Source organism: Tupaia chinensis, unplaced genomic scaffold, assembly GCF_000334495.1.
Source record: "Tupaia chinensis unplaced genomic scaffold, TupChi_1.0 Scaffold144262_1, whole genome shotgun sequence".
NCBI classification, from domain to species: Eukaryota; Metazoa; Chordata; class Mammalia; order Scandentia; family Tupaiidae; genus Tupaia; species Tupaia belangeri.
Window position 1 is genome coordinate 2,498,418 of NW_006204120.1, and position 14,019 is coordinate 2,512,436.

The 14,019-nt window shown below is 40.5% G+C and overlaps 1 protein-coding gene across 4 annotated transcripts in view; it reads right to left on the bottom strand.

The window, feature by feature from the left end:
• The window catches only part of TSC22D1 (TSC22 domain family member 1), a 152,022-nt gene extending 138,607 nt beyond the window's left edge, over positions 1-13,415 (bottom strand). For 3 of the 4 annotated variants that reach the window (XR_337104.3, XM_027767425.1, XM_027767426.1), the window contains exon 1: positions 10,492-13,415. Coding sequence is in view for 3 of the 4 variants with exons in the window: in XM_027767425.1 (XP_027623226.1) it covers positions 10,492-13,394 (2,903 nt within the window). In the remaining variant the exon portion in view is untranslated. The remainder of the gene's footprint in view (positions 1-10,491) is intronic. The other variant, XM_006166499.3, reaches the window with a different exon arrangement.
• Between the last annotated feature and the right edge of the window lie 604 nt (positions 13,416-14,019).

The following is a 14,019-nucleotide window of genomic DNA, read 5'->3' on the forward strand; positions in this document are numbered from 1 at the left end:
AACTCATTATAATTTTTTTCAACAGCATAAAAATGCTTTAATTTTTTTCCATTAAAGCCTATTCTTAGCAGGACATATTCTATCTTAAAAACAATGAAATGGAAAAAAGCAACTACCCAAATTCTAACACTGCAGCACAGAACAGGTCATATTTTGCAAAGCTTAGTATTTTTAAATTGACTTTCCAATGTAATAGAGGCTGAATTAAAAGTATTAGAAGACTAAATGGTTTTCCTGAAAATATAATTCCTACACAAATTTCAAAAGGAAAATCATGTTCAAATTAGCTCATTTAACAACTAAATGCTGCATTCTAGGTATAAAACTGTAGGGACTTCATCCACTTTTTAAGAATTATTTTAACTTTATTTACTTACTTATTTCAATCTGACCAGAGAGGGACAGAATGAGAGAGAGAAAGTGATAAAGGAAGCCGCCAGGTCTGGGACTCAAATCATGGCTGGCCATGTGGGAGTCCATCACCCTTAACCACCTTGCCACCTCCTGGCCTCCTGAGAGTTTTTTTGCTATAGAGGGTGTGCAATTGCCAGAGAGACAGAAAATGAGAAATCACCCTCTGGGGGGATGGCCACACTACAAACCCTTCTCCTCCATTTTCCTCTCAGGATTTTCGCCGCACACTCACACACACCTGGCATGAGTTTTAAGCCACCAAGTCTAGGACTCCAACTACAGTTGACTACATGGGAGTCCAGCAATGTAACCATTATGCCATCTGCTGGTTCCAGGCTTCATCCGCTTTTTTCTCACTAAGGACTTAACTGAGAAATGGTGGTATGTTCTACTGCAATTCCATCATTTACATTAATATGCAATGCAATGAAGCAAAAAGCTCATTTAGGTTTTAGGTTTTCTGCCACTCTTTAAATTATTTATGGGTTGGGACCAGCAATTAACATAATAGCTATGTCGCTGAACTCCCATGTAGCCGACCACAGTTCGACTCCTGGACCTGGTGGTTTAAACTCACATCAGGCACGTGTGCGTGCATGCCCAAGATCCCAAGGGGAGAATGGAGGAGAACGGATTGTGGTGTGGCCATCCCTCTGGGAGGTGATTTCTCACTTTCTGTTTCTCTGTCTCTCTCTTTCTGGCGAGCGCACACGCCCTGTAGCAAAAAAACCCTCTCAAAAAAAAAATTTATTTATTGGCATCATCTTTACCTCTTGTTAGTTTTATAAGTAACAGAAACAGCATTAGATTTTGAATTGGAAAAAGAGTTTTGAATCCTAGCTCTACTTCACTGTTACATGGCTAATCTCAGATAATTTACTTGGTCTGTAACAAATACAGTTGTTTACCAATAAAACAGAAATTTAATTCACAAAGTTATTGAGTGATTAAATGTGAATTAAGAAAAAAAAAAAAAAAAACGACTGGGGTCAGCAGGTGTTGTGGTGGTTAAGGTGCTAGACTTCCACAGGGCCGACCATGGTTCAAGTCTCAGGCCTGATGATTTGCTCTTTCACTTTCTCTCTCTCCTCTCATCAAATTAAAAAACAATAACAGGGGGCAACCAGCAGTTGGCGTAATGGCTATGTCGCTGGACTCCCACATGGTCGACGGCGGTTCGAGTCCCGGACCCGGTGGCTTAAAACTCACACCAGGAGCGTGTGCGTGCGTACCCAAGATCCCGAGAGGAGAATGGAGGAGAAGGGATTGCGGCGTGACCGTCTCCCCTAGGGGGTGATTTCTCGCTTTCTGTCTCTCTGTCTCTCTCTGTCTGTCTGGCGAGCGCACGCGCCCTATAGCGGAAAAAAAAAAACCTCTCCAAAAAAAAAACAATAACAAAAAATAAAATTTTAAATAAAGAATATTTTTATAAAATTAACTGACTCTAATCCTAACATTTTAAATTATTCCCATGAATTGAAATGCTGGGTTATCTAGTATTCTTATTTCTGATGGACTTAAGCCAAGCAATTCTACTCTTAAAATTTATGTACTCATATAAAGCATATCTTGGAGCAGTAATTTCATTAAAACCAGAATCATTCTTTACCTCTAATAGTGTAGTATTCTGCCAATAAATGTTTAAGACAGTAAACACACATCACTCCTTCCATAAAACACCCACAGAAAAGGAATTTTTAAAATATAAAGACATTAAATCCACAAAAAGTTAGAGACAGGTGAAAGACAATAGCAAAAGAAAAAAAAAATTATAAGCCTAATAGCAGATGGCTGAGTGACAAATGACTTAGCAAACACTAGAAAATCAAATATTTAGCAAACAGTGGGCAAAGCCAAGAACAAACCCAATTTAAACTGCAAAATCCCTAAAAGACTCATGAATTATAGTACCACAGCCATATAAAGTGGGATGTGGGAAGGGGGCACTAAAATATGGAGGAGTGTTTCAAAATCTGTTTAAAAGGCAACCAGGACTTAGCCACAGGGCACACAAATAGCACCACTGCTTGGGAGACAGGAAGCAGCAGCATGAGAGGAGAGAGTTGGGTTCCAAGACAAACCTGACCAACCAGGTACAGTTGCATACACCTATAATCCTCACTAACAGGGAGGCTAAAGCAGCAGCAGCAACCAGCCCTACAGATTTTAACTGTCCCTCCCAAGCCCTGACAAAAAAAAGACTGAAAGTGTATTGTCTAGAGACAGTTAAACACAACATCCAAGGACTAGAGAAATTAGGCATAGCAAAAAGCAGGAAAATGTACTGAAAATAGGTGAGGAAAAAAATCATACAGAGGGATGCTAAGACTCTCCAAAAATTTCCCTCACTCCCCACCCCCTTCCAGAATATTGTCGACAGCCTTTATTTCCAGACAAGTTATCAGAACAGCCTTCTTATAGGAACCTCAGCAACTAAAAGAAAATACATGAAGACATCAGAAATTCTCCAACCAAACACCTCAGCCAGGGAATAATATAGTGACATTAACAATTGACAATCCTGACCCCAAGGTCTGACGGTTAAAGGAGCTGGATCCCACATGTCCCACCATGGTTTGAGTCCAGCAGCTTGAAAAACACATCAAGTGCTTGTGCATACATGCCCAAAATACCCAACAGGATAGAAAAATGAAGAAGAGATTGAGGCATAACCACACTCCATTGGGGGGGAGGGGGGCTCTGTCTTACCTGGGAAGCACACAAATCCTTTGCTCACCTCTCCAAAAGAAATTGACAAGTCACATGGAAAATCACTAATCAGCATTTTAATTCCCTCCTCTTAGATGGGATTACCTTCTAAGGAAAAACTGTAACAAAAGATAAAGACTAAAACAGGGCTGGCCCTGTGGCACAGTGATTAAGGAAGCAAGACCCCAGAATGTTGCAGTTTGAATCCCACCCTAATAATCTAGGGGGACCAGTAGTTAGCATAAGGGCTATGTCACTGGACTCCCATGTAGTCGACCACAGTTCGAGTCCTGGACCCGGTGGTTTAAACTCATGCTGGGTGCATGTGCATGCATGCCCAAGATCCCAAGAAGAGAATGGAGGAGAAGGGTTTGCGGTGTGGTCATCCCCCGGGGCGGTGGGGGGGGGTGGTGATTTCTCGCTTTCTGTCTCTCTGTCTGGCAAGCGCACGTGCTCTATAGCAAAAACCTCTTCAAAAAAAAAGAAAGAAAAAAATACACATTAAGCAAGCATGGATGTATGCCCAAACTCCTGACAGGATAAAGAAATGAAGAAGGGATTATATCGTGACCAGACACCATTAGGGGTTGCTTCCTCCATCTCCCTCTCTCTCTGGCAAATGCACCTGTCCTAGAGCAAATTCAAAAAGAAAATGAGGGGCTGGCAGGTGGCATGGTGGTTAAGGGCACTGGACTCCCACATGGCCAACCACAGTTTGAGTCCCCGACCTGGAAGCTTGCTCTCTCACTTTCTCTCTCTCTCTTTCTCTCCCTCTCACTCTGTCCCTCTCTGGTCAAATTTAAAAATAAATAAAGTTTAAAAAAAAAAAAAAAGAAAAAGAAAATGAAACAGAGCATTAACAGACCATACAGAAAAAAGAAAACTTAAAAAAAAAAGTAATATATTTAGACACCTAAAAGAAAGTACTATTGTTAAATTAAATTAGAACTGTATACTATTAAAAATGAGTGGAGAAACAAAAAAAATGTTCATGTTCATTGAAATTAAATAGATGAGAAAAATGAAAACTCAATAGAAGTAAAGCAAAGGAAAAAAAGAAACAGAAAACAATGGGTTAATATACAAGAAATTTAGAAGATTAGTCAAGAAGGTCTATTATCCAAATAAGGGGACTTTGAGAAAGAGAAAATGGAAAATCATCATCAACAACCTCATTCAAGAAAAAGTCCCAGAATTAAAGGATGTTTCTAGATTGATGGGGCACAATAAGCTACTTAGCACCATAGATAAAAATACACCCACACAAAGACCCGTAATTTTAAAATTTCAGAACACTGGAATTAGATGAAAATCTTAAGAGCTACTGGAAAAATTTTAGATAAAGATAGGGGAAAAGGAAGGGGATAGAAAAGGAAAGGAAGGAAAAAGAACACACAGAAGTCACATTCAGTATTTAAGAAATGAGAATAACTTTGGATTTCTCAAAAGCAGTACAGATCCTAGAAAACAATGATACAAAATTATGAAGACATAATTTCCCCCACCTGGTTTTCTTTATCTAACCAAAGAATCAAACAAGTGTCAGGATAAACTAAAGCCATTGAAAACACCAAGTAAATTAAGAATGAAGACAACACTGGTCACTGGAAAATGGAGATCCAACAGAGAAGGGAATCCAAAGATAATAGTTGCATACCAAGCCTAAATGGCAATTAGACCCAAATGGAAATCAGAGGGATTTCTCCAGAAGATAAATCTGTTAGAGGATCTTGAGGAATATCTCAAGAAAGGTAGCATCAGTGATAAATATAGTGAAAACTAAGAAAGAGGGAATGGGGGGACAACGAATCCAGTAGAATCCCCCCCTATGCTAAAGCTAACAGTCAACAAGCCACAATTAAAATTTCTAATCAGCTCTTTAGTCCCCTCCCTTACACTTAAGTGTAAACAGATAACCAAGGTTCTATTAGAGTTAAAGGTTCTATTAGAATCCAAAACATACCTAAATGGGAAGGGTAGTGGAAAGGAGAGGCAACGCAAAGAAAACAGACTGTGCTGACAGATGAAAACTTAGGAGGAAAAAGAGAACCATCTAACATTTCTGTAAGTATTGGGTCGTCGGAAAAGTCATGACGCGTTTTTGCATCGAAAAAATACGTCATGATTTTTCTGACAACCCAATAGATAGCTGGGGTAAGGGTAGGAGAAGGGAACTAGCTACAGGACATTGTACAGGGTAGGAAAAGTAATAGTATTTTCAAAAATGGTGAATAATCAATCGTGATGCAATCATCGCTACTAGGAATAAAGAAGACCACCTAAGTAGGTGGTGACAAGGGAGTTAAATCTTCATTTTCTATCCAGGAAGTTAATAAAACCAAACACAAAAACTAGGAGTTTTTGGTTTGTTTGTTTTTTAACGAAAACTTACAGTAGGGATATAAGTTAAAGTTCTAAGGACTTTCTAAATTAATTTAACTATTGTAACCTATGAGGTAGATACTATTATCCTGATTCTTTTAAAATAAGGAAATTAAGGCACAGAGAGGTTAAGCAGCCAATGGTTCTATAAAACTAGTAGATAACAGAGAATTAAACCAAAGCAATCTAATCCCACATTCCGTGCCCCTAGCCATCAAGATATGTTGCATATCTACTAGTAATATAAGCATGATATTTAGAGACGAGGAGGTATTTACCACAATAATCACCTAAAGAGGTAAAAATCGTTGTTTCTAGAAAAGCAAAACTGGGAAGGATAGGGACAGGAAGCTCTTATTTACTTCTTGAATAACCATATTCACTCTGTAAACTGTGTATGTACATCTCAAGCCACAATTAAAATTTCTAATCAGCTCTTTAGTCCCCTCCCTTACACTTAAGTGTAAACAGATAACCAAGGTTCTATTAGAGTTAAAGGTTCTATTAGAATCCAAAACATACCTAAATGGGAAGGGTAGTGGAAAGGAGAGGCAACGCAAAGAAAACAGACTGTGCTGACAGATGAAAACTTAGGAGGAAAAAGAGAACCATCTAACATTTCTGTAAGTATTGGGTCGTCGGAAAAGTCATGACGCGTTTTTGCATCGAAAAAATACGTCATGATTTTTCTGACAACCCAATAGATAGCTGGGGTAAGGGTAGGAGAAGGGAACTAGCTACAGGACATTGTACAGGGTAGGAAAAGTAATAGTATTTTCAAAAATGGTGAATAATCAATCGTGATGCAATCATCGCTACTAGGAATAAAGAAGACCACCTAAGTAGGTGGTGACAAGGGAGTTAAATCTTCATTTTCTATCCAGGAAGTTAATAAAACCAAACACAAAAACTAGGAGTTTTTGGTTTGTTTGTTTTTTAACGAAAACTTACAGTAGGGATATAAGTTAAAGTTCTAAGGACTTTCTAAATTAATTTAACTATTGTAACCTATGAGGTAGATACTATTATCCTGATTCTTTTAAAATAAGGAAATTAAGGCACAGAGAGGTTAAGCAGCCAATGGTTCTATAAAACTAGTAGATAACAGAGAATTAAACCAAAGCAATCTAATCCCACATTCCGTGCCCCTAGCCATCAAGATATGTTGCATATCTACTAGTAATATAAGCATGATATTTAGAGACGAGGAGGTATTTACCACAATAATCACCTAAAGAGGTAAAAATCGTTGTTTCTAGAAAAGCAAAACTGGGAAGGATAGGGACAGGAAGCTCTTATTTACTTCTTGAATAACCATATTCACTCTGTAAACTGTGTATGTACATCTTAAATAAAGAATAAAAACTTGTTTATTTTTAAACATTAAGTTATAATGTGCATTACAGTTAAAATATTTTAACTGATACTACTATCGTGGGAAGTAGGAAAATAAGTACTCCTATTTTAAAGATAAGAATTAGAAGATGGACATCAATTCACCTCAAGAGATGGAGAGACACAGACACAAAGTCTTTTTATTTATTTCTTTTCAATTTGTTGTGTAAATTATATGATCCTGTATCTCTAACAGATGTGCTTAAGATGAGAGACGATATAACTTTAAATCACAACAGAATAAGCAAAGTCAAGTCTGCTCATTAATTTGTTCAAAAAAACCTTAGTCTCTGCCCTGGAGGAACTCCTAGTCTTGTGGGAAAGACTGGTAAACATAATTATAATTGAATGTATACAGTGCTTAAATAGAGGAACATTAAAAAGTGCTAAGGAAACAATATCCCATGGGCAAAGAGAAGGCATCAGAGGGAACATCTAAGCTGAGTTTTGAAGGATGAATAGAAGTCTGACCAATATCACATAAGAGGCTGCACTAACAAGGTACTATGTGATATTGCACTGACCAGTATCACATAAGGGGCTGCACAACAAGACACAAAAACCTATATTCCCATGCAAAATATCTAAAGCTTCCCATTCCTGAAAATTAAGGATCAAAAGCTAGTCAAGTCAAAAGCCAAAACATTAAGACCTTTTTAATAAATTAAAAAAAAATACATAATCTTAATGCCTTTATCCATGTTTCTTATCTTTACAGCCTTTCACAGTGGCCAACTGAAAGCATTTTCCACTTGTCTAATGTACATTTTAAAAACTAAAGTATTAGTATATTATTTCAAAAGATTAAAGAATAACCACCCTCATTTCCCCTACCATACAAGTTATACTGCTAAAACTTTGAGTCATAAAACAAATCATAATGTACCCCTTTGTCCCATGAGAAACTAATGATGACCAAGCCAAGAAGATCCAAGTGACACAGAAGCTAACACGGGAAGAAAGGTTAAAATAATTTTTCTGTTTATCCTAACACCTTTTTCCTCTTGTAGTTATTCTCAAATTCTTTTCTAAGGATAAATTTAAAAGAAACAACATTTCTTTTTTCAAATTATACCACCAGTAAAAGAAATAACCTGCAGTAAGACACAATAAAGCAAGTGAGCAGGGGTCAGCAGGTGGCATAGAGGTGAAGACACTGGATCTTACAGGGCCAGCTTCTTAGAGCCCCAGATGGCTTGAGAAATTACAACAGACACGTATGAATGCATGTCCAAAATCTTAAGAGTGGAGGATAAGGGACTGCAGCATGGACATGCCCTAAGGGTGATTTCTCACTCCCTCCCTTTCCTCTCTCTGTCCCTGTCTCACCAATGCACATGCCCAGCATGTGTGCATGCATGTATGTGTGTGTGTGTGTGTTAAATATATACTTTCTGACCTTACAGGTACTTTAAAAGTGATATATTCTGATTCTACACATTTTATAGAATACCTCTGAAGCAAAACTTTTCCAGTTTTAACTTTGATGTTAACTAACAAAACCTTAAATATATAGTAAATTCAAAGTACAGTCTTTAAAGAAAAGTGTGTTACTTTACACCAATATTTTATTCTCAATATCTCTTTTTCTAGAATTTCAAATCTTTTTACATAATATGCCCCTAGTTAATATTCATCTCAGTTACTATCTGGAAAAATTAATTTGAACAAATATCTTAAACTCTATCCCTACAGTTAAAAACCTATTATAAGGAGCATCATCTAACTTTATTCATCTAGAACAGCAAGCAATGGAAAGGCCTATCATGCCTGCCAACAAGGGAGGGAAAAAAAGAATCATGCCAGGAGACCAAAATGATAATTAACAAAATCATAATTAACAAAATCATGGCAGGTGTGAATTCAAAATGTTTGGTTTTCATTTGTGTATTTCACCTTATCCTTTATTTCTCTAAATTCAGCATCCATACAATACACTTGTTTCTACAGGGATTACACTCTGATGGCACCTTTGATTTAGAAAATAGTAACAATGGGAGTAAATAATTCTTTACACTAAAATTACTGGTATTTGTATGATAATGACAAAATTGAAGGTTTAACAATAATTATAACAGTACCATTAAAGAAACTAGCTCCCAGAAGAAGTCTTTTAAAGTACAGTTCTATACATGATATAGAATACATTTGGTTAGATAACAAAACTTTAATTATATGACTATTAGAAAAATAAAACTCTTAAAAGATTTTGTTACTTCAATTAACCATGCCTTTCCCTTTTATCTTTTAAACAACTGAAAAACAATTATGAAAACTTCACTGAAACATTTGGCCTTTGTCTTTTTAAAATTATCATTCTTTTGTAATATGCTCAATTTTTCCAAAGTGAAAATATATAGAAACCCACAAATATATAGAAACATCTCAATTGGTTTGATGAAAGTTCAATCACAAAAATCTCCAACTAATACTGAAGTAATTAAATATCTTGCACGCTTGCTCAAAATTCCAGTAAAATGAACAGTCTTTTCTTAATTCCTATATTATCTTGATCTCCTATAATATCACTTTGATAGAGGTTAGTCAAAGACTGGCAAATTCTGGAAAGAATATTTCTTTCAAAAAATCAATGAAGTTTTTAAGCCATGTATAAACATGAAAGATTTCACAACTTTTCTAGCCAGTCGGCTACAAAAACACAATTTGATTCAATAAAGCATGATTAGCAATTATTTCCAAACTAACTGAGAAAACGCTGGTTTAATAATATATTTTAGGTTTATATGTACTTTCTCCATAAGGAAATAAAGGAACAGGTGGAGTAGATTGGCAGGAAAACCAGGTCTTATTTTCATGCCTATAAATTCAACCCTCCAAGACTTTCTTTACTCTTTAAAATGGCTACCACCTTGATGTACTATGTAAAGGTAAAAATATACAGCACACTACCAACAATGATAAATCTGGTTATTTTGAATGCATGCCCTCATCCCTTACAAAATACTTTTTAAAATTCCTATTCCTTTACTGTTCCGATAAAATGACCATTAAATAAGTTCACAAAAGATGGTCAATCACAGGATGAGGACAACCTATATAACTCAGTTTAGGTCATCTTTCTTATAAGTGTCTAAGATAAGCACATAACAGTATCTCCCACGAAATAAGATCACAGAACTGAAAACAGCTGCCTAGTAAAGAAGACAAATATGGGAACCACAACCCCCCAAGAGATGATTAAGGATTTTAACAACTCAAAGGGCTAGATTAACTGTTATGTGGGTTAGCAAAAATTAAGCTTCTTTTCAATTAATCTTTCCAAAGCATTTTATAAATAATAAAACCACTTGGTGCCCCAAACCTATTTTTATTGAGAACATATGCTCAATAACTATTGCAAGAAATATTATGTGCACAGTAGTGATACTATTATTTCCTACCCTATCTGAAATCATCCCATAACACTTGTTCCAGCAAACCTACTACAAAAATACATTTTTCACAAAAATGAAAACTGCTTTAAACAGATTTTGTGTGTGTATGTGTGTATATATATATATTTATATCATACTTATCAAATAGGCTGCTTCAAACCTGTTTAATGTCTGCAGAAATACAGCATGATCTTACCTCTCATCCTCGCCATCCACCAGGGGTGTCGTCAGCGGTAGCACCTTCAACGGGAAAAGAGAAGCAGAGGCTGCTAGGCTGCTGCTACTCCCATCTGAAACTGCTGACATTCCCCCACTGTCACCACTGATAGTCTGAGGTAAGCCAACTAAGGAGGGCTCCGTTGGGCGCCTGGCATCTTCAATTTGGCTTCCAATTGCCTGAGCTAATGATTGTGCAGAGAACTGAGTAGAACTCAGTGGTATCTGTTGTGCCAAAGGCAAACTTATGTTAGTTGCTATCAAGGGAGGTTGACTAACACTTGGAACCAAATTACCATTTTGGGTGGCAGGGGTTTGTGCTATATTCTGTGATGGAACCAAGTTTGCTGGGGCAGAAGGCATTCCAGAAGGACCAGATGAACTAACCTGATTTGTAACAGAAATACTACTAGCAGAAGGCAAAGGACTAACTGCGGGCAACTGCTGTGAAACAACTCCTTGAGCTACTGGTTCTACTCCTTGTGGCTGTGGAGGCACAGTTAACAAGGTACTTTGAGGTGCAATAACCAATTGTTGAGGAAGGCTTGAAGCGCTAGTTTGAACTCCCTGATGAAAAATCCCAGTTTGAACAGGTGGAACTACTTGTGAAGATGGAGGAGCACCTTGTTGAATAACTGAAGGTGTAACGTGGGTAGGGGGCTGCTGCACTGCAGCTGGTATATTTGCTTGTTGACCAATATTTCCAATTTGACTGCCAGTAGACACAGCAGACACTGCTGTCTGAGCTTGCCCAATGGGCTGGCCAGATGCCCCTGCAGGTTGTGCCTGGACTGCTGTGGGCTGCATTGGCAGCTGGATACTCTGTGGCTGAGCCACAGGAATCACCGTTTTTCCTGCTCCCACTCCTGCAGAACTGGGCTGTCCGGAGGACATTGCTGTTTGAAGAACTGACTGCTGTTGGACGTACTCCGAAGTTAGACTTTGAGTCATTGATTTACCATGGCCTGAAACCATCTGTGTAGAAACCACTGGTTGCTGTTGTCCATATTGTAACTGTTGGGGTGGTGCCCCTGGAATGGGAGTTTGCACTGGAGGAACCGCCTGAGAATATGGTAGTTGGGGTTGAGCCAAGCTGGAAATGGAAGGCTGCTGACCTAAAGTTGAAGTTACACCAACCACACTTACAGGTGATGGCTGAACACCAGTTGCAGCATTGATAGTGGCTTGCAGAGGTATGGATGGAAGACCTTGCTTTTGTTGATAGCTCAGATCTTGAGACTGTAACTGTACTTGTGAGATCTGTGACTGAGAAATACTTGGTGGTATACTAACTGCTGAAATACTCTGTGGACCAGTGCTACTGAAATCCATCTGTTGGAGGGCCACACCTTGAAGAGCTGGTGGTGGTTGCTGCTGCTGCTGCTGCTGCTGCTGCTGCACCACCACAGTAGGGGCCCCCATCTCTCCACTTCCCACGCTCTCTGTGTAGTGACTCAGTGTGCTGACACTACTGCTCACTGAACTCCCACTAGTGCTCTCCCTCTCAGAAGTCACTTCTATCGGATTTTGTTTTACAGTCTCCACCACTTTATTTACCACACCTTCTCCAGCAGGCACGGCATTTTCTTTTTCATAGAACTCAGTGCAAGTCCACCGACCCTTTTTAAAGGGTTCAGAACTAGAATCTAACTTCACAACTCGGAACCGTGATGTATTAACCGCTGGTTGTTGCTGCTGACTTGAAACTGATCCCGCAGTCATCCCTGCAGCTGCATTAGGTACACTGTTAACAACAGTGGAGGAAGAAACAGTACCATTGCCCATGCCACTCAAGATATTCACATTAATACCACTGGTAACTCCAGGCCCAGCACTCACACTAGCAGCACTAGGAATATTGCTTGTACTTACATTAGCATTACCAGGCATGCTGCTTGTCACATTGGGATTAAAACTACTCACAGCAGTAATGTTAACATTATTCCCTGTATTAGTGCCAGTAACAGAATTTATACCTATACTGCCTGTAGTACTCGGAGCACGGATATTAGTCATTACGGACGCAGGTGAGCCACTTGATGAGACAGCAGAAGTTGGTGCAACTGGGATAACACTGTCAGAGCTTCCAGCTGTAGAGAGTTTTCTAGATACTGGGCTTGAAGGTGGCCCTCCAGGAACGGGTGCACTGGCCACAGCAGCATGGGATGGATGGTGGTGCCCATGGTGGAGGTGGTGCCCATGATGAATGTGATGGTGGTGATGGAGGTGGTGTGGATGAGCATTCCCATTGATCACAACATTCTGTTGTGCAAGGTGAGGCAAATGAGGCTGAGGAAGGTGGGGCTGGTTGGGAGAGACTGCCCCAGGTGTCTCAGCTTCCTGGAAGTTATTTAGAGTCTCTTCTGAGGAGCTGCGTTCAGGCTCCCCTAAGTCAGTAGCTCTGGAAAGTGACACATCAAGAATCTCAGAAGAAGAGAGATCTTCCGTGTGAGATTCATCCAGATCATCATAGCTCTCAGTGTCCTCTGCTATACTGTTGTTAGAGCTGATACTGGCAGAGATCTGAGCCGGAGTAACGCTAGTTATCTGGAAGCCACTTTTCTTTTTCATTTGAGTTCCGCCTGGAGCAAGAGGCTGTGCCTGCAGCTGAGTCTGCGAAAGGAGGTTCAGGCTTTGTGGAGGCGGAGGCTGTGGTCCCGACGTAGAAGATGCTGCAGGAGGCGGCGGCTGGAGCAGCGACGGAGGCGGAAAATCCTCGGAAGATGTGGCATGACTACCAACGCCGGTACCTGCTGCATTGAGAGCAGAGGCGCTGCCACTACCGCTGCCCCTCCGAGGGAACATCGCCGGGTGCGCCATCTTCCTAGCACTAATGTCTGCAGCGGCGGCGGCGGCGGCCGCGGACTCAGGAGGCTGGTGCATTGTGTTGGGTACCGCGGGGCGGAGGAGGCGAGTGCAATTTCCTTCTGCACCGTAATCTTTGTATTCGAGACGCCGGAGAGGAAAACGCGACCTGACGCTCCGCCCGGAGCTATTCCTCCTTCTCCTCTTCCTCAGCTGAAGGCGCCGGCCGCTCCTACCTTCGAGGGCGAGCTTCGGGAAGGGAGGATGAACGAGGGTGAACAGAGCGGCCGGGGACCCGAAGGGGAGACCCCTTCAGTCCTTCGCCATTCACTTTCCCCTCTAGTCTCACACCCCCCTTTATATTCCGCTTCACGTGGGGTGCGGGGAAGGAGGGAGGAGGGAGAGCAAAGGAGGGAAGGGCAGGGGAGAGGGAGGGAAAGCGAGAAATGCCCACCTTCTCCGGCCAACTCCGAAGCCACCTCAGCCCCCTCCTCCCGCCGCGGCGGCGGCCGCTGCAAAGCCCTCCCGGTCTCTCTGCACCGAGGCAGTGCGGAGCGAGTGTCGCCTTCCTCGCCACCCCCGGCGCCGTCGCCGCCGGCCAGCCCGAGCTCAGTGTCGCTCAAACCTCCCCTCCCGGCCCCGCTGGGCCCTCCCCCTACGCCCCGCGGACCCTTTCAAACCCCCTGGGCTCGCGGCGGCTGCT